Genomic DNA, 21,537 nt, shown 5'->3' on the forward strand with positions numbered 1-21,537 from the left:
TCTGGGATGAGAGACGTTATCTGACCTGGCAGAAGGTGTGAGCAGTAGAGGCAGCGATACCTCATTAGGCATAAAACCTGTCAGTACAAAATTAAGTCATCATTTTTCTTTATTTGAATTGGCAGTGTGAATTCACTCTGGATCAGCACTTTCATCATGTGTCTGGCAGCATTTCTGACGGAGTATTAACAATCCTAAAGCAGGATTTACTGAGTTGTGTGATCACAAACTTATTGTTTGAGCTTACTCCAATAAAAAGGCAGGGAGCTACTGGGTGGTGGTGTTTATGAGGTTTCAGAATGCTCCTACCCAGAGCAGTTTTCTAGTTAGGAACAATTTCCTCCCCCATAAAAAAAAAAACGCCCTCCAAGTTCCCTTCTAACCAGAAAACCCCACCCGAGCATAGAAAACCCATGGATTAAAGGTTCATATGTAACTTTTGACACACTCCCCCAAACCAAACCTTTTGTGTAAACGGGAAAAAGAATCCTTTTGTAGTGTAGAAAGTCAACATGGCATAAATCACTATTTTGTTTGTTCTGTTGCTTGACATGCTGAACAAGAAACCACCACCAGACCTGTGAAATTCTCCCATTAATCCTACCGGAGCGGTTACATCCAAGTATTCTTGGGACCATGAAAAAACACTTAAATGTACTCCACTGACTGTGATATAACACTTCACTAGCTACAATAAAGGATGGTGTTAGGCACTAGCTCCAAATATTTGAATTACTTCATGTAGCTTTTACTTTTCTCTACCTCATTTTCAAAAAATGATTTGAAAATAGAGTGGTTTAAAAACATAGCTTCCAAAGAACAGAAGGCATTGGCTAAAAGTTTAGTCTTTCAATACTTCTGTTTGCTAATGAATCCTTGGAGTAAACAAATACTCTTTTACCCCCAGTTTCTGCTAAGGCACTTGCCTTTTGTTTCAGACCCAGTACATGGGCTGAATGAGGTAATGCCTACATCTCCTAGGCCAGGAATGTATTAAGGGTAGGAGGATAATACCTGATCTTTGGTAAACACAGGGTGAATTTCAGCTCAGCTTCCAGATTCCTGTGCTCAGAGGAAAGAATTAGGACTGCTTGTCTGAACACACACACAAAAAATCACTTCATCAGTTTAGCAACCAATTCAAAGCCTCAGATAGGTGCCCTCAGATGCATTGAAAACATGTTGTGTATACATACATAAACGTTTTAAATGAAGTGTCTTGTAGCAAAATTGCATCAATTGAAGTGAGACAGTTAAAACACTACTCTGTCCTCAGAATAAATATTTTCAGATTCACTCATTTAGAAGCAGATGCTGAGGTAGATTTCTTGAGGTAGATGTCCCTGGTTCCTACAGAGCTATAGTGACCCTCTGAAAAATAAAATAGAACCCCTCTGACACAGTGATTAAGAAAATGCGTATCTGCTCTGTCAGAGAACAGTCCTCCTGCTTATGTTAGAATATTTACATTTTCTCAGAATCATTCTTTAGACATGAAAGTCAGACAAGTATAGCCTTTGGAAGTATATTAAATAATATTTATTGAGTCTGCAATTTCAGGGGCAAAGCTATAATCTCAGTCCAAGCTATCCACACACCGTGGTACTGAGCCCTCATGTTCTTTCACTCATTCAATAAATGAACAATAACATGGAAAATCATATAGAGAAGGGGTTGAAGGAAAAACCCTGTTCTCTCAGTTTTGAAAACAGACTGAAGTCTTGTTCTCATTTACAAACACACTGCCTTTTTGAATAAGCATGGTACGTTTCTACTGAAGAACAGACTTGTCCTCCTGTGGTTGGGAGATGGTACATAAATGGTTGATCTGAAAGAAAGAACTACAGACAGCACTGAGAGCTTTTCCATAAGTAGGTGGTTAATCCTCCTTCAGACTGCACAGAATTACTTACAAGAGGGAGGGATGTTCCCAAATCTCCAATTGGAAAGAGCCCCTCTTCTTAGGAGGCTTTTGTGTCTGAGACTGATACTGTGAATGCATACGTACAACAAGAGCCTGCCTGCAAAATCTTATGGCAGAGGTTGTTTGGACACGTCATCTCTTCCTGGCATTTTATTTTTACCATGGTGACCCTTCTGCATAGTAAAAAAAAAGGCATGACACAATATACACAGATCCATATTTACAGAATAAATGGCAAAAGAGGAAATTAGATACAGTGACATTTATGTCCAGGCATTAACAAACAAAAAGATCCCTTGTGTTGACTCAGGGGTTGTTAAAAGTTCGTTTAAGCAAGTCCTTTTCTCTGCACATCGGTCTTCTTGTTTCGCGAATGAGAGCCAGCAGGATGTCTCAAGGAAAGAAACAGATGCTCACTCTCCCTTAAACCATGGTCATAACCTTCAGAGAAGCGGGTTGGAATCTCCTAATCTTCTTCTTTAGTGCCTTTGAAGCTTTGATGCGACAGATTTTGGGCACTGGGGGAAGAGGCCTGGAAGAGACCTGGACAGTCCCTGATTGTCTGACCGAACCTTCAGGCCAAATCAGCTCACTTTCATCCCCCTCATCATAGTCAAGCACGAGGCTGCTGCTGTTACTGCTGCCATCTGAGTCACTTTCACTGGATTCACTGTCCCCAAAACGGTTAGCTGTGAAATCACTGACCTCCCCTTCGCTGGTCTCCGCGATGGTGGAGTGGAAGAGGGAAGCACACTCCGCAGAGTACTCAGAGTGGTCTGACTCGCTTTTGGCGTAAGCTCCGTGGTGATGACTCTTGGAGCGAGCCCTCATGCTGAGGGTGCGCAGGACACCAGCTCTCCTTGCTGGCTGCTTCGGTGCCCCTAGGCCAGAGAAGCTGACCCCATGGGCCTTGGCAGAGATCTCCACTGTGGACTGCCACTTGCGCTGCTGCTTCTTCTTGTTGGCTGTGTCTACAGAAGCTCCTTCGAGGGAATACAGCGCATTGGCAGAAGCTCTGTAGAGCTCAGGCCTGGATGGTGTGGTGGGCAGCCTGACCTGTGCGGGGAACAGGCTAGACTCTGAGCACGACCTGCCGCTCACATCACCAGAGTACGAAGGTCTCCGGATGAGGCTCTTTGCTGCGTGCGGTCTTTGGGGCTGATTCCACTCAACAGGCGGCCTGGCAGCCCCATGAGCCCCTCTTGCCTTCTCCACGCAAAAGGCTTGCTTCCCAGGACGCAGCACCTTTTCGCTGTTCCTCCTCTTTATCTTCACTGCCTTTGTTTTGGAGCTGGCAAACTTGACTCGGACTTGGTGGGATTCTGCAGGGACAAACTGAGCGTGAACAAACTCACCCCGTGCAGCTCGCTCATGCCCTCCAGCACTACCCAGTTTGGCATTGCCACTTCTTTTGAGGGGCAGCTTTCGGGGAGGGACAGCTTTAGCATTCCAGGTGCCCAGGCTGGAGTCCTCCTGGCACAGCTGCGAGCCAGATGAACTGCACTCCGCACTGCTCTCCATTGCCTCTGCCAGTGGAGAGCCCCTAGCCGCTGACTTGGCAGGATAACAACTATGCACAGCTGATGGCTCTGTGTCAGGGAGAGTGGACGGCTGTTCCTCATTCACACAGCGCATGGTCTCCTGCTGCTTGGCACATTCCCCTTCTGGCACCTCTCTCTGCAGCTTTCCTTCAGCTTTGTTACTTTCCAGAGAACTTGCTTGTTTTTCCAGCTGGCTACCGCTGCTGTTAATTTTCACTCCACCAGTGCTGGGGGTTATGATGAGTCTCTGGTGCATTGTGGCTGGCTGGCTCTTTGTCGAAACCCGCTCACTGGCATCAGCTCGATTGTTCCCTTTGCATCTCGTCAGCTGCAGTAACTTATTGATGTAACCCCCTGGCTTGGCCTCAGCGGTTGGCCTAGTCCTAATCAAGCTGGGACCTGTCACACTAGGCATGGGTTTGCTGGGGGAAGCCTGGAGGTCTGCTTCTGGAGATGTCCCCATCAGGGAGAAAAGGGGACTTTGTAAAGCCACCGCATGAAGGGGGCTTGGGTAAGGGTACACATCGATGCCGTTCTTGGAGACCAGATCATTCTGGAACTTGGGGTCCATGCTGTGCAATTGCAAGTCTGCATGGCACGGAGGCAATGAGGATTTGTGATCTGTCTCTGTCTGAAATCTACTGTCTGCTGGAATGAGTCTTTCCAAGTCACCTACACAGTGGATGAAAATAAATAACCTAATTAAATCACAGACAATTACACTCAAGCTGGCTTATATTAAAAGTGTTATTTCAGAGGGATGTGCTAACTTATACTAAAATCAGTAGCAGGAATGCAGAAAGCCTTTCAGTCCTCCAAGAACACTCAATTACCTCAGGGCTTTTATTCACCTCAGCGTAATGGAGATTAGAATGCCTTTTAACACCAATAATAAAACTGATGCCTTCGCAGGAAATTTAAACTGTGCTACTTGGATGAAAGTAAATCTGTGTATATATAAAAATGTTCTCACACAACATAGACCAACAGGAACCCGATCAACCAAAAATAAGGAGTTACTTTTATTTCTTAGTAGAGATAAAAAGTAAATCCAATAGCTTTTAAGCCTGAAGCATCAAACCAGAATTATCCAATACAACAGATATGGTTTTTTCATACTTTTTCCCCAGGATAGGATAGACTTCCTCTGGCTAAATGACTTTTTTATTATTTTATTTTTTAAACAAACTAACAAAACAAAAACAAACCTATAACTATAACTCAGAAAGAAATTCCTGGAATTGCCAGCATGCAAGAACCTACCAAAGAGTCAACAGTATCTTTATTTTTTTTAAAAGTGGTTAAATCTGAATTCCAGCTTCTCCTCCAACCCTTTTATATCACGCATTTTAGAAAAATCTAGAGTACTCAACCAGCTGCTTTAAGAAGACTTGAACAGACACCAGGTATTTCTTAAACTCTTCACAGCTGCAAGCTGTAGCTGTATTTTTTTTGCATCTTGCTTCAGTAAGGCATTACTGAACAGAGACACTCAACCTACAGTGCAGAGACATTAAGACTCAAGTGTCTGACAGGCCACAATGAAGTGATTCTACTTTTCCTCAACCCAAAATCCAATAAAACCTCCTAACTGAATCTCTAATTTCATTTGACAACATCACCAGTCAATGCCTTTCTTAAGTCTCCAAACTTCTTGGAGCATTTAATTTCAGAACAAAATATTCTGAGCTTTTATTATAAGGCACAAAATCAGGACTGCTGTAATTCTGTGTGCAGATTTTTAAAAAGTCAACCTTCAGTATGTAGAAAAATGAGCTAGAGAACCTTTTTATTTTGACAAAGAAAAAAAAAATCTAAGGGCAAGTTACACCAGATTGCTGGACCTTCCTCTCAGGAACATCTGCTCTGTGAGAGCCAGGTTGTGTTTCAGGAGCAGGACTGCTCCATCTGGACCAGTCAGCCGGTAGAGCACCATGGTGCTGTGTTACCTTTGATACCAAGAGTGCTGGAACCATCTGCAGTCTGCTTGGATTTCTTGGTATGACAGTGCAGGCTGTAGTGTCAACAAATCCTCAGCTAGCTAATTTCCTGGCTACTTCATGCCGCCAGGAAACCCAAACATTAAATCCAAGCAGGTATTTCACTTACAGTGACTGCCTCTCTCCTGTCCAAGGAAGCTTCTGGGAGACTTCAAAATTTGGAGCTGTCTGCAGTGTCCTACCTAAGGCACTCAAAGAACTGCTTCAGCAGTTCAGGATGATGATGTCTCAAACAACATAACTACAAAATGAAAATTCTTTAGGAAATTGTTGGCAGTGTATAGCAGTGTTCTCTTTTCCCCTTGCTTTTTACCTTCTGTGCGCAGCATAGAAATTCCACAAAAAAGGACACGGTTTCTTTTACCACAAACTGATTTTTTCCTCAACATTACATTAAAAGGGAAGACACTCTAGCACATGTTCTAGCTCAAACGAAGGACGATTTTGTGTAACAGTAATCCAGACTCATTACAGTGAGGTGAAGAAGGATCAGTATCACAAGCTTTTAACAAAAATCACTTATTCTACTACAAAGTGAACAGCTATGCAAAAAAATCAATCAAAGGAGCAGTGACTCAGCCACCGCAAACAAACCAGGAAGGGGTCAAAAGAATACTGTGCTTGTGGTGTTTTAGCAAGCTTGCCTTTTCTTTCTGTGGCAACTGGAAATGTGTTTGTACCTGCAGTTTTCAGCGGGGACAAGCTAGGGGGAGGAAATGAGAATTTTTTTCCCCTTTCCAAACAATGCTTTTCTGAAGTAAAATCTTGACTCACTTCTCTGCAACATGGCCAACTTCACAGGAATTGTTTCTTTAAGACTACACAGAGGCAACAATCCCACCACTTATGGTTCTCACACTGAATGAAGTAAGAGGTTGTAGCTGGGAAGAAAGGAGTAGGAGGTATAAAAGGGGAAGGAGGACTAAAGGACGTCTGTGCCCGCACTCCCACACCTCTTCTTAACATTACTTACCCCTTTTTCTGCTAATATATCTCCATACCCCAAGCCCATAAAGCCACATTTGCTAAGAGCAAAGTGTTGCACATTTCTGATACAAAAGCAAGTCTGTAATCTGAACTTGGAAGCCACGGATCATTAAGATCAACGCTTCTTCCCCCCAGCATCTGAGAAACCTTGAGAACAATTTGTTTTTATACTGTAATTTACCACCATCACTTCAGGTGTGTCTGCACAGACTTGTACATAACAGGGGGTCTTTGTTTCAGCTCTCAGCAAGCCAGAGGTGAGCTAGCTCAGGTAAGGAAGGTGTGGGAATGACTCCAGAGAGATGCTGTACTTGAAAAGATGTTCCTCTGTGACTCCACTGTTTCTATAATGGAACAGCAACACATCTGACTGGGTCACCCTACGAACTGCACTAGCATGAGGCTGCTCTGAGGATATGGAAGGACCAAAATGGAAAATAATATGATGGCACTTCACAGCTACATGAACAAGGGACTTACAGCACTAGTAGGTTTGTCCATTATACATGAAGGTGTGAGGCAAATTTATGTTTGGTCCAGTATTAGGCTCAAGACCGGTTCATAGATAGCTGATTAACCTTTGGTGTCTGTTATCCCTAACTGTACGTTATAAAGCATGAAGAAGAATATTGTGTGTGCACATTGCTTTCAGTAAATATGGCTAGGAAACTAAGTCTTATCATGCTATTTTAGGGCAGATTGAGAACACAGACACTAAGTCTGGAAATAGCTCTTTCTCCTTCAAATTGTTGGAAAATCTTTCTCAGTAAAATGCAACAGCTCTAATACTGAATTCACCCTATATTTTTCATGCTGTACTTTTACATAAGACATTTCAAGTATGCAATTTTACTGATTTCCTCAAACAGATAAATTAAAAAAAATAACTAGACATTCATTACAATTTTACCTCATGCACTTAAGTACTTTTCCATCTCTAACTGCATACCTTCTCATATTTGCTATTATTTAAAAGTATCTGAGTCTGAGACAAGTGAAAGTTGTACAGTAAATGGCACGGCTCTGTGGTTTCAATTAATTCTCACTTTGTACACTTAAAATGAATGCTATGTATTGATTATGCTATTAGTACACAGGGTTCTAAGAGTAATAGCCAGGACTCTGCCCTTCTCTTGAATGAATACCCAGCTCTGCAATCAATTACCTGTGGAAACTGGCCTCGGTCTGGACCTGGCAGGAGTCCCAGAAACGTCTGTGCTCGCTGTAGTCCGACATCCATCGCTGACATAGGTGCCCTGCTGTTGGAAGCTGGTGGTATGCACAGTAGTTTCATCTGCAGACTTGGGTCGGTAATCAAACACACTGAGCCTTGCCTTAGGGTGTTGAGAGCTGGGCAAGAGACTGGTGTGGGAGGAGGAGATGGACTCACTGTACACAGAGGTACAAGAATTGGAGAGCGAGCAAGAACCACCATCACTCAGGTCGTAGAAGCCTGCCCAGTTGAAATAAATAGGAAGATATTTCCAATTTACAGTTACTAAATATGCTCTGTAGAAGACACATGCAGAGAATAAGATAAATCTCCATTTGCTATTTGCCCTAGGTCTAAATTTGTCACTATTTTGGGGGGCAACTTTTGCAAAGGCATACTCTGATTCAACTACCTTTTATTGGGCTTCTGTATATTTCCTTAGGCCCTAAGCCAGCTCAGCACAGACACACGCACTTAGTTCTGAGCATGAGGTGGGGAGAAGTGCAGCACCATCATACTCAGTTCTCTATTGAAGAACATCTTTGGGGACTATTATGCAACTGGTGTAAAACAGCCATCATATGGTGTTGTAACTTGTGCTAGGTGCATACAAGCACAGCTCATTTGGGACAGTAGAGCAAAACTAGCCTGTGATCAGAGCTGCCAAGTCTATGATAGCTGGAATATCTGAGGGCACAGAGTGGAGGTTATCTTCTCTCTCCAGGTCCTGTGTTCATTGCTAATTAATTATGGAACTATTAAATAAGGCTCTGTGTAAGTTCAAGATGGGAATTTTTATAATTCTTCTCTATATAAGGCAAATTGAAAAGGATGCTGTTTCCTTTTGAACTGTGTATGCCTAAGTGAATAACTCCTGAACTTAAACACTCATGGAAACTTGAACTTTTATACACACTGTAAGTATCATCCTGCAAATTCATATGTATATCCACATAAACTGCATGTGGAACAAAACTGTTGGAAGAAGTAGTTAGTGGTAAGATGCTTTATTCCTGCTCAGCTATTTGTAATGCTTCAGGAAATTACTACTATTCAATGTATAGATATAGATAAGACATAAGAAGATTTTCTCATATCGTACAAGTTTTCAAGATTCAAAGAAAAAAAAATCTTTCCTTGTATTAAGGAAGACTTAAGGCTTTTCAAAATTGTGTTTAAAAAGAGGTGTTGCCATTGTCCCAGACTAGATAACAGAAACCGGTTTTAACAGACATCCCAGTTATAAAAGACTTCAGTTCAGCTCTCCCTGTGAATCATAACAGAAACCTGAAACTCTGTCTCTCTCTAGTCCATGAGAACGGTACCCAGCAGACTGCTGGGGTGTTGTTTTTCAGTATCTTTTAATAGAGCTGTTTCATTTTTATATAAGTGATCAAACATTCATTAGGTCAGAGCACTGCAGTGGTTGTGATCTTTAAGGCTTTACTGATGTTCAAGACTTTGCAGATTTAAGATATTGGTCTCCTTTGCTTCTAGTAAGTACTTTAGACACTTTGCCAATGGCCATTTTGCACTGAACATGGTAATTAATTAATAAATTTGTCTTCTCCTTCTGTTAGTGGCTAAAATGTCTATTTTTTAACTGAAAATTTCCAGAATAAATACTGTTGAGTGAAACAGCATTTTCCAATTAAATCCACTTTGCAGGAGAATTCTCACCAGCTCTGTGTGCGCTCAATGCCACATCACTACTCTCCACCTCAGCCCTGGGGCACTCTTTCTGACCAAACATCACACAGGGTTTTGCTCAGTGGTTGACATCCTTCAGCGCTACTGGCACCGCACCCCTGGGAATAAATGACCGCGTGCATGTTACCTGAGCTGGGGCGGCTGTCGCTGTCCAAGTATTCACTGGAGGTCTTGCTGACATCCAGTTTCAGCTCGCTTATTCGCTGGTCAAGCTGGTCCAGGTGGCTTTTCAAACCGACATCCTGTCTCCTCAAACGAGACTGATTCACAAGTCAAGGAAAGAAGGGGAAAATGAAGAATAATTGCGGTTAGAATCTCAGCAGCAACGTGAATTCAGGCCATCTGTGCCGGACAGATTCTGCACTCGTGAAATGTTTTGCTTAGCTAGGGACTGTTGCAAATGGATCTCTGTAATGAGCCTGACATAACGGGCAAGTACAAAACATCTTGTTTCTCAGCATATATTGCCTTCTGCCCAGCTGAATGTTTTCTCAGAACTTCTCATACTGAATATGCTACTTCAACTTCCCTTGTTTTGTTACACCTATGGCAGGGACTGTCTCACTAAAGAGGATGGCAATCTTCTGACTAATTATCACACTAATATATGTACTGCATTTTGCCATACACTGCCTCTGGGCAGAGGATGAGAGAAACATTATGGATCGCCTGAATCAGCTTGAAGATACTTTCTGGTGAAAGGGAGCATTTGTGTGTAGAGGTATCTTATCACCACATGAAGAACAGGTAGCATACTGCATTCTGCAACGCCCTTAGCTCTGATAGCATCTCTTTACAGTAGAAAGGGTACACTACATGAAATGTGCCATCTCTGCTGCTGAAAATATCCCCTTCATGTCTCATGGATAGCTATTTCCACACATTATATGTAAGAAGAATGCGGCACTTGAATTCTCTTGTTAAAATGTCTGTATTTAAAATAAACGGTGTCTTCAGGCTTGCAAATAATCCCTCAGAAGCCAGCAACAAGCGCCTTTGCCCACTGCAATCACTGACCAGGCTGATCTGTGGTAACAGCTCCTGCAGTTGCTCTGCCAGTACTTACATGAACAGTTTAGGGGGACAGATGGCCAGGAATTAGGGTACCAGCCAAAGAACCACGGTTGGTTTCTGTCACCAACTTCTCACATGGCACTTGGCAAATTACTTAAGCCCAGCCGCTATTTAGGCAGCTTCTAATTATATCACGCCTAACCATGCATCCTGCAGTACTCCACAGAAAGGTATTCTCTTCAAGCTGGTTGTAAAGTTGTGCTCGCAGCCCTTGTGAGGCTGGGTTTCTGTTCAGTAACGGCGAGAAAGGCATTCTTCTTAAAAAAGACTCTTTGTGCCTACATTTCACATATAAAAGTGCAGCTGTAGCAGCAGTTCCAACCTCAAATAAATAATATTTAGGACCCCTGAACTAATTAAAGTATATACAATATTAAGCAACACGTACAAAATTAAAATCAGTATGTACGTATTTTCGGCTCCACTTTCCTTGTGTTATCATTATTCCGCTTTTAAGATCTGCATTTTTAGGTTTCTCCACAGCTACACATACAAAATGCAAGGAACGCTAAGATCCTGAGCTAATCAGTAAGTGATTAGAAAGTGAAAATCAAAGAAAAGAGAGAAGGCAGATGTCCTGAGTCTCACAAGGCAACTGTTATGGTGGTTGATGTTGTTGGGAAGACTAAAGTGTATTTCTAGCACACTGTTTTAGGGAACCGGAGGGACATATAACACACAAGAAGTAAAACCCCATTTTATTAGTGTCTCGCGTCTAGAAATGTTTAAGCTCAACAAGCTCATTACTGCTCCCTAGGAATACAGGTGGTGATTTTCACTCTTCCTGTTTCACATAAACAAAAGGAAGACCTGGATAATAAGGGAGATTTTCTATCCCGTCTGAATGATGAAATGCATGACCTCCTCAGTACTTCTTTATTTCCTTTATGGTGGAAAAGCAAAAACATGCCATGCTTCCTTCAACCTCACCTACTCAGGAAATCACAAAGTTTTGTTTTCACGGCTGGAATTAATTGCTTAATGATTAATGTTTTGCCAGCCAATCCCTCAGTCTGTGGTTTCTGATTAATGACAGAGAGGCCACAAGGCTCTCAGGTATTCAAAGATTATTTATTATACCTCCAGGTTCTGTCTACGCTTTCACAGCATTTTAACCAACACACATGATTTACATCATCATTTTAACCCTTTTATGGTGCCTCACACCATTGGGTTTTCATGTTTCTGGCAGACTTCATAGCTTTGATCTTTCAGTTAACTCCTTCTGCTCTCCAAGACAACAACCACGTCTCACGCTGGTTGGATAAGGACGGCTTTTCCAGCGTGCTGCTTGAGGTTGTTATTGTTCCAATAACTACACCGAGCGGCACCCAGAACAACAAACCCTGAACACGCTCTTTCTCAATTCACTACATGAATTTTACATGAGACAAAACCTTGCAGGTGAAGCCATCTGTTTGCTTTGGGCAATGCAGCTGTGAAGACTTCTGCACAACGCAAAGTAGGACCAGACTTTCCAAATCAACTTGTGCTATTGATGGACTACGATTTCTGGGAGCGAAATCGGGGATATTGTCATACCACCCATTTTTCAGAAGAACATTCTCTGAAAAGAAGGTTCCTTTGAATCTACACAAACTGGCACCCCAAACCAAGGTACCAAAAAGCACCGGTCATGTTTAACTACCCTGCTCTGCTACTAATCAGCTCACTTCAGCTAAAGGGGGTTTTGATGTTTCTTGCTGTGGTTGTAGATTGGCACCTGACAATTTTATTAATCCAACTGCATTTTGGAATGGACAAAAGATAGCACTAATCTTACCTAGGTCTGTACATCTAAAATCCATTCACTCTTGGGTCTTTTTGTAACAGATTCTGCAAAGCAGCCAGTTTCAGAGGAAGGTCAATTTCACCTCTCAGACACTTATTCTGGTGTGAGATGAATCCCTTCTGGAAGCACATGTTTTTCTCAGCTGAGAAAAAAAATAGCTCAGAAAAAATTTAAGTTATTTTAATAATTACAAAAAAAAAATCCAGGATGTAAAAGATGTTTTATTCTTTTTAAAAATATTTAAAGGGGAAAGAAATCTACACAAAATGTAGGGTACCAATTGTTTTTTTTTTCCTCTTCAGTATAATTTCTGTCCCTTCTCCACATTTTCAAAACATTGTAAGCCACCTGAAAGATTGCGGAATAAGATCATTGGACTCAAATCAGTGAGGTTTTATAAATATGTTCCCTGAGAAAAGATAAGCAATACTGTATGCTGCTGCCTTAGATATCTACCCACTTAGTGAAAGTGTCATAGATTACTTCCTTTGCCTTAGCCCGAATTTGCATCTCTTCTTTCTCCTCTAGGTCACCACAAAGAAGTTTGGCCAAGAGACCTGTTTAGCACCTTTGGAATCACTGAGGGTAGATAGCATCACTTAGCTCTGCTTTTCTTCACAGTCTCTGCTACAGGCTCGCTGCCTGTGCCGTGGCAACTTGCAGCTCTGACAGAAGAGCCCCTGGACACCAAAAAGAGCCACTGACTAGGAACAAAAAAGGACATGACTGCTAGGGGCATCAGAAAGCCTGTGGCCTTGCTGCCTACAGCAGAAAGGTCAGCTGCTGGCTGTTGCTAGCACCCACCGCTGGGGAAGAGATTGGGATGCTGAAGTGGCATCTGCAAGTGGTCCCTAAAAGATTTGATGGCTCTGCTCCATCCATTCCTGCTAGTGGCATTTGACACCTCAGGAAGCCTCCGTGCTTGTTTCTCACCCTCCCAGCACAGGAGAAGCCTGGTGTGACACTTATCTGTCTTGCTTCCACTGCTGAGAAGCCTCGAGCCAGCTCTGGCTGATACAATTTCCCCGTCTTATGTGACAAGGACCAAACATTTTATGAATGCAGCTATGACCACACAAAAGCTCAGGGCTACAGCCCTACGTGAAACTTGGATCAAGATGCACTCCAAGGCAAAGCCACGTTTACATTGTTAATGAGTTTCTCCATCTGAAAGCTTATAGAGCTGTGATCACAGACTCTACCGTCCCTGGGCCAAGAACAACACTGGTGAAGACATAACACTCCCGGAGCAACACCGTGCTTTGCATTCTCTATTACTTTTAGCTTTAACTTAACTTCCTGTGATCGTGAACAAAATTTTCAAGGGGTTTGACTGCAATATGCTGTCCACAAGGCACCAGGAAACTTTTTTTCAGCCTGTGGTCTCTGAGTTCCTAGGACGTGTGGACTCCTTTGCAAAGCCTCTTTTCTCTCGGGTTTATTTTAGTCTTATGCAAAGCCAAGGTCTGCACCTCTGGGTAAATATATGTCTGCAGTTTGCAGGGAAGAGAACAACAGTAGAAAGCTACCAGGTATGCCATGCTAGAAGGCTTCCAGCAGCCGCAGGTCAGTCGGAAGCGCTTTGTACCACAGCTCCAGGCGCTCGCACAACCGTAGCGTGGCTGAGGAGCCCGACCCTTGGTTTTACACACTTCGGGGCCGTCCCTCGCAAGCTGCAGGCACGCTTCCCTCCCAGGCACCCCCAGAAGAGCTTCCCAAACCTGCACTGGCACCTACTGGTGAAACCTGTCCCTCTTCGGTGTGGAGCTGAGTTACTGTCGCCCTTCCAGCTCCCGCACGTCCAGGGGAATAAATTTAATCCCAGTCCCTTCCATTTTATCCGCTAGTTTCTCCCGTGTCCTTGAAAGCCTTCTGAGGTGCCAGCGAAGTCCTAACGAGATAATCTTCTATTTTCACGTCTTATTTGAGATGTATATAAACAAATCAGTAACCAAAGCATGCCAGCTGACATAAAGAAGCAATGGATAGCCGCTACGGCCAGAGGTCATTGGGTGCTGCTGTTAACCCAGTGGCCCCAGACAGGCAATAAGCGCTTTCAGTTCTTTTTTTCTGTTCTTATATATACACGAAGTGGAGCCATTAGCTAAAATTATTACTGACAGGCAACCAAGCGGCCGGCAGTCCGCTCGCCAGCATCTTTTGTGTGTTACTTTAATCACGCCATGCCCGCCGCTGCGTTTTCCCACCTGGTGGCTGGGCTTCCCGCAGGTCACCGGCACTTTCCGTCGGGGATGCCGCCCGGCCAAGCCCCGCAGGGACCGAGGAGCCCTGCTCTCCCCGACCTGGACGGTAAGGCTCCCCTCCGCACCCCGGGGGACCACCAGGACCCCGTCCCGTCCCTTACCAGCTGCTCCTTGAGGGCGCTGAGGGTGGCCTCCAGCCGGCGCTCCTTGCTGCGGGCGCACAGGGGCTGCTCGCCGCCGGCGGCCGGGCCCCGCTGCGGCATAGCCAGGGCGGCCCGCACCAGGTCCCGCTGCTGCTCCCGCAGCACCTGGAGCTCCCGCAGGCCGGCCAGGGCCGCCTGCAGCCTCTCGCCCACCCGGCCGCGATCCCAGCCGCCGCCCCCTCCCGGCCGCGGGGCGCCCAGCAGCATCCTCAGCGCTGGGCCGCGGGCCCGGCCATGGCAGTGAGGCGGCGGGGAGGCGGCGGGGCTGCGGCCGGCCCCGGGCGGCGCGGAGACTGGAGCCGGGCCGCGGCGGCTCCGGAGGTTTTGGAGGAGAGGTGGGGAGCGGGGAGGGAGCAGGAGGAGGAGGAAGAAAGGAGGAGGGAGGAGGGCTGCGGCTCCGGGCAGCTCCGGGGCCACCTCTCGGGGCGGTGCGCTGCCTCCTCCCCGCGAGGGGGAGGCTCCTGCCTGCCCCTACCCCCGTCCCTGTCCCTGCCCCATGGGGGTGCTTTCTGTCCGGAGCATCTCTGAAAACGCTGTTGGTTTCTGACTCTCTTCAGGCTGCTCAGATCCCTGCGGGCTAACGACGGATCTGATTTACCCCTCTGCGATACCCAAAAAGTGCCCGAGCCCGTCATCGTGCTGAAGCCTCATGCATATGAAGATATTGCGAGGATATTGGTGCAGTGAGCGCGCTCAGGTAGAACATTTCCCTCACAAAAAATGCGGTACTCGTAATGCTGTCCCTTCCCCTGTTTGCTAGTGTTTCATGTCAGAAATACACACAGGGCTGGCACTCTTCACCTTGCCCTCTGGAAACCAGTCCAAGTGTGTTATCTAATCATAGCCATTCACTTTCTAGTACTAAATTGTTTGTTGTTGTTTTAAAAGCATGGCGGAGAGTCATTTTGTGAGATCGAGGTGTGTCTCAGCCTCCCAAAGTCACTTGAAGGGCTCAGGACTTATTTTAAATGGGGTCTGGAAATGGTTGGTCACAGAAATCCAAGGTCATGTTGCTGTTGCTATCCAGAAAATGCCATTTAAAGCTTCCAAGACAGCTTCGTAGGAGGTACTCAGTTAGCAGGCAGAAAAGCAAAGTGAATACTACTAATATGTGAAAGTGAATATCCTAATATAATAAATATACTAATAAAGTGTATACTACTAAAATGTAGTCTATAGTGATGCAAAGAGTGAGAAGAAGCCCTGATACCAAGACTCTGGTGAACACAGTGGAGACCATACAACACGAAACTAATATTCTGCTGCCTACACTGAAGTAGGAAGCATTTGAATCCCACAGATCCTCAGATCACTTTGTCACATTCAAGGAGATTCTAATAGTTTCAGGAGTGTGTATGATTCTCTGCGAGGCAATGTACACAATGCATATAGCCCATCTGTCTGTGGTCACCTCCTTTTGCCCGTTTGGCACATCCTTAAAAGCTAGCATACCTCAATTTGAATGCCACTTGACTTTGTGCTGGAATACACGAGTTGGGTGAGTGGGAACAAGCTGCTCTGTCATCTGTTCACCAAGTGCCTTCTTTCAACACCATGTGTGGGTGGCTGTTTCTGCCTCCAAGCTTGCAGCCAGCCTAGTTTTCCCGGCTGCAGCCCCTGTAGGAGTACCAGAAGCACTAGTGTAATGTCAAAAACAGCTCCTGCTGGGAGGCCAAGTTATTCATGTCCACCATGTCCACCAAGTTATTCATGTACACCACGTCCGGTACAACACATTATTTAACAGTAGGACCAAGCCTTACTTTCACCATGTCACTTTTCACAGACTGCATGTAGTTTAATGACTTCAGGACTGTATTTACTCTGAAAAAAAATGAACTACATCAGAAGGGGTCTAGAGAGATCCTGTTCTGGTAAGTTGTATGCAAATATTCACAGTTCTAATATTCACATATAAGATGGAACTGCAGGAACAGTATGACCGATGATCACAGTGCTTGGTTAAGGTGTGTAAGGGGTACAATATGAACAATATTATCTACGGCTTTTTTTTTTTTATGAATATACTTCTGCTGTTGCTTTCCCCATCCATCCCACTAAAATTCCCTATGCAGAGCAATGCCTCAGAGCCAAGATGACTGGACTCAATCTACGAAGTGGAAAGAAAAACTGCCTTCAAAACTAAGATGCTCCTGAAGGTGCTGACAAAAGACAGCATGAAATACTGTCACCTCTTGGGTGGAGTGTGGCAAACAACCAGTAGTGTGCAGCATGTGGCAAGAATCTTGCAAAATGCCATGGCAGGTATGAGGAGCTGAAGCATTTTTGTAAATAACTTGTCTTGGCACTTGTTAAAACAGACAATACAACACTGCTCCTTATTTTATTCAAACCATGTTCTAACATGACCAAATACAAGTCACGGAAACAAATACCAGTTAGTATATACTTGCTAGGAGAATTAGTTAATCTAAGGTCATATATCTTTCTTTTCCTCCTTCTCTTGCAAGGAACGGTTATCCCTTGCACTTTGTTCTTCCTTTTCTTTCATCTTTTTATCTTTTTGTACATTAAATCCCAAATGGGCTATATCACAGCAGTATCTTTATTCTAATCAGCTTCCTGATTATCCCCTGTGTTGTACTGATTAGTTTCTTCCCCAGAACCCATGTGATGTCACTTAATCTTTTCAGATAACTCCACAAATAGCTTGTGCTATCTGATTTGTTGGGGAAAGAGTAAAAGGTATGAATTGCCCCCAGTTTTAAAGCTATGGTATTATATGGGGCAGCGGTAGTGATAAAGGTGAAAGATTCATAGTAGGAAATAATCAAACTTCCACAATTCTTGATGACTGACAGAGAAGAATGTTCAATGCTGATGCTCTGTGAAGTTTCACTAGACTTTAGAAATGACTTGAAAGAAAGGGAGAAGAGTACAGGTAACACCTCATTTTGCTGCCTAGCTTTAGTACACTGAATCCAAATGCTGAAATGTAACTTGCACTTTTCAGGAGCCAAAGGTTTTGACTTTTCACTTATGTTGCTTAAATTCCATTGATTTCAAAGACATTATTCTCAATTTATGCAAGAGTCAAATTGACACTTCTGTTTTCCATCAATGGATTCTGAGGTCATACATAAATTACATCTGAAGAGAAACCTGTAGTAAGGGAATTATATGGTTGCAAAATCAGACAACAAAACAGTAAGAAATAACAATTATTCTACATAATATTACTTTGGGCCCTGTTTTTTAAGATATGATTGCACAATGTTGTTCCCCCAGTCTATTTCTTATTCAGTGTGAAAGATGTGTACAATGAAAGATGCGTACTCAGTGGATGACTACTCTACACCCTCTTTCCTCATGCTCCAACCCCTTGCCTTATTTACTGCAGATTATTGAAGCTGTGCACTAATGACAGAATTTCTTTTTTTTTTTTTTTTTTTTGTAATGGTACTTAGCATTCTAGCTTGTAAGTAACTTACAGTTGGAACTCATAATGTCTTTATGACGTCCCAAAAGCTGTAAAGTTGTTTTTGTTTTCTAGGAGGGGACTTGAGGCACTGAGTTTCATTTCAGAGATGCTCACTCATTTTAGGTGCCCATCGGAGATGCCTTTGGTTCAATTCTTCCAGAGTACTTAGTATCATATTGTCAATATATATAAATTGCAGAGTTCCCTTTGACTTCAGTTGCAGTTCTGAGCACTCAGCACTTTAGTAAATTGAATACTGGGTATTTTAATTTGAATTTGAATCCCTAGAAAAATGAGGAACAGAGTTAGTGCTCCTCATATGGAACCAGCTTGGGTGTGCCTTGCACCTGTGGTATAGAAATGCCCTCAGAGCCTCATAAAATACCAGAAAGGAGGCAGGTGTTATTTACCCTGTTTTGCAGATGGAGATATACAAAGAGGTTAACCCTTTAACCGGGGATCGAACAGGAAATCTGTGGTAGGACTTGAAAGTGAAACTGCATCGTTAATTTGACCACAAAAATGACTTCACTCCCTGTTTTGTGGATGCATATTAGCCAGTTTGTGTGGGACTAATGTTAATGGTAAGACAATTTGTATTGACCTCCAGATGTGTTTAAAAGGAAAATAGTTGAATATTTACTTTGGATGAAGTCCAGAGTACACAAAATACAGTGGTAATAACAGGCAGCTTCAAGAGTGAAACTACAGTTTGTTTCCCACGTTTGCTTATGTTTTGTTGGGAAAAATCATTCAGAATCTTTTTGGCAATGTTACCATGTGAAGAGACAGAGTCTCTCTGTATAAGGTTCGGCCTGTGTATATTTTAACTATGGCTTTAGCCTGAGTTGGCACTAGCATGTGTAGCATTAGTTGAGGAAGAAATTCATCCAATGCTGTTTAGGACTATCTGTTGGCATGATGGAAACTCCGTGGGTGCACCAGCACAGTCACATTGCCAGCCTACCTTTCTGTTCCCTTTTCTGTCCTGTCATTCCTAGATGCTCTGCAGACTTCTTGCCATTGATCCAACCAAAGGTCTAATGGAGAGGTACTGAATGAATCTTCTGAGCTGTTAACATCTGGCAGATATTGAAGAGGTTATTTGGAGGATGCAGAGCAGTCAGACATGGATCGAGCCAAACATAACAGAAGCCATTATCCTACTCATGATATGTGGAAGTATAATTCTTGTACCTGTCACCATTGCTCATTGCATGCCCAAGAAGGCGTGTGCTGAGCATATCCTTCAGCGGAGAAGGACTGAGGCACCACACAGTGGTATGGGGTTCAGCCGTGAAGTGGGATGGAGCCTTTTGCCATTTTTTGGAAATGTTAACTTCAGCATTAAGAGCATTCTGAAAGTTGATTAAGCCCTCATGTTGCCCACATTGGGCAGTGCTATTTCCATGCTAGCACTGCTTGCCAGAGAATGCATAGTATTGTGTGTCCCTCTATGAGGTGACTGTAAGTAAATTGCATTCATCCAGGCATTTTGCCTAATTAGCAGAGCAGCTGCTTTTGAAAACATTCTTCTTAAAGGCTGATGTCTCAAGGATTACTTTATTTAATTAGAAAGAAACAAATCGCTGGTGAGATGGTCTCTTTCTAGAGAGTTCAGAGAATTTGATTTGAATTGAAAAAATGACTTTTTGAACTATAGCTTACAGGGTAATGGATGGGAAAGAGGAAGCAAGAGTGCAGCTGACATACAGCTCCTGCTACGAAAACAGATTTGAGTTGATGGTGGTCTTTAGAGAGAGGAATCTTCTAAAAACATGAGGAAAATTCTGCCTTCAGCTACTGGGGATTAGGAGATGTCCATCTGTTTTTGTGATTATTTCTGTTTATTTTTTGCAAGGCTGCAGATTGAGTCTCTCTTGTGATGCTCCCAGCATGATGGTGGGGGTTGTAGGGATGGGAGGAGGTTTCCCTCAGGAAACCATGAAAGCATTCAGTCTTGCCTCTTTCCAGTTTATGCCTTCCAACTTAAATATTCATGTCTAAAAGGCCTTGTTTTGGATCATGTGAAAATGTTTGTTCATAAATTTGTGGACAGATGGGCAAACTAGGGGAAAACATGAGCAATTGTTGCATAGATGCAGACTCAGGAAGCACAGAGCATGCAGGAGAATGGAGAAAATGGTGGGGACCAGAAATCCAGGAATGACACAGAGTAGCTAGGATGAGTCTGGGGCCAGATGCTTGAGAGTAAAGCCAGAAAACAGTTAAGGGCATCAGTATTCAGAAAGAATGGGAGGTATGGGAGTGTAATAGAGAACGGAAACCGGGAAAAAAGTGATACGATTTTTGTGTGGTAATAATGGCTTCTTGGCAGGGATCTTGAAAGCATTGCCATCGTTTAACTGAGAAGAAGCTGAAGCACAAGGAAATTGTTCGAACTACCAAGGTCTAAGTTTATAACAGATTGTAACCAGAGGTGCCCGGGGGGCATGTGGTGAGTACAGTTGGCCTGGAGCCAGCGCTCAGTCACTGCACCTCCACCTACCTGCTCATGGGACTGGGCACAAAATGGGTATTAAGGCTCTTTGGAAGTAAGTGAAGATTTTAATCTGACCTCTTTAAGAATGAGATACTGAAAGTAGATGCTGAGTGCTTCTGCTGTGGGCTGGAGAGCTGGGTCAGAAGGCTGTCCCACAGAGCTGGGGTAGGGCAGTTCTTGAAGAGGGGCTATCAGTAAGTTGCTGCTGAGCGGGACGGTGACCCTTCCCCATCACTTCAAAACCTCATCTGTGGTCTGGTGGAAGGGGTCAGGCTAGCTGAGGAGAATAATGATTATTTCTCCACATCTTTTGGTGTGGAGAAATTTATAGCTTTTACTTTTTTCCCAACAGAACCTGATTTTCTTCCTGTCCTCCTGATTTCTGTAGGCCCTGCAGCATTTTTTTTTCTGCCCTCTTTAGCATTCATAATGCTTAGCAATATCATATCACCTGGAGAGTTCGTTAAAATATTGTTAAAATCTCTTTTCCTGATCATTAATATTAAATGAGAATTCCATTCATTTGCTCTTCATTTTTACTTTCCCTTTACTTCATTTCCCTTCAACAGCTTTTCAATATAGGTGACCATGTTTGTATATCCAAGCTGCCATCTTTTCTGTTTGTATGCCTGGTTATTCCAAGTTACACGTGATTCATCACTTGAGGGTCTGCTCTCATTCTTATAAGCTTAATTTATTCTTAAGTATGGGTCTTTCTGCTAATATTTGAAGTACTTCTCGATTGCAAAGCTGCCTTCTAAAAATATTTTGAATCTATGCAGTTATGTTGATTTAATCATTTGTCATTCTCATTTTCTTCTAGTCTGAGGGATCCCAATTTTCTCCTTTCACTTGTCCAGCATTCAGAATAAATGGAACCATCAAAGCCTTTAAAGTTACACCAACACAAGATTTGTGTTCCATTGCTTCGTATTTCACACCTG

General features: G+C 43.5%; 1 protein-coding gene across 1 annotated transcript; it reads right to left on the reverse strand.

The window, feature by feature from the left end:
- Positions 1 to 1,680: 1,680 nt before the first annotated feature.
- On the reverse strand, positions 1,681 to 15,012 carry DACT2 (dishevelled binding antagonist of beta catenin 2; the record flags this gene model as incomplete). Its single annotated transcript, XM_035538627.2, is given in 5 exon segments — positions 1,681 to 4,137; positions 7,618 to 7,905; positions 9,503 to 9,635; positions 14,607 to 14,928; positions 14,930 to 15,012. Coding segments are annotated over 5 exon segments (2,616 nt in total), but the record flags the coding sequence as incomplete, so codon positions are not given.
- Positions 15,013 to 21,537: the final 6,525 nt, after the last annotated feature.

This window comes from Cygnus atratus, chromosome 3 (genome assembly GCF_013377495.2).
Source record: "Cygnus atratus isolate AKBS03 ecotype Queensland, Australia chromosome 3, CAtr_DNAZoo_HiC_assembly, whole genome shotgun sequence".
Lineage (NCBI taxonomy): Eukaryota > Metazoa > Chordata > Aves > Anseriformes > Anatidae > Cygnus > Cygnus atratus.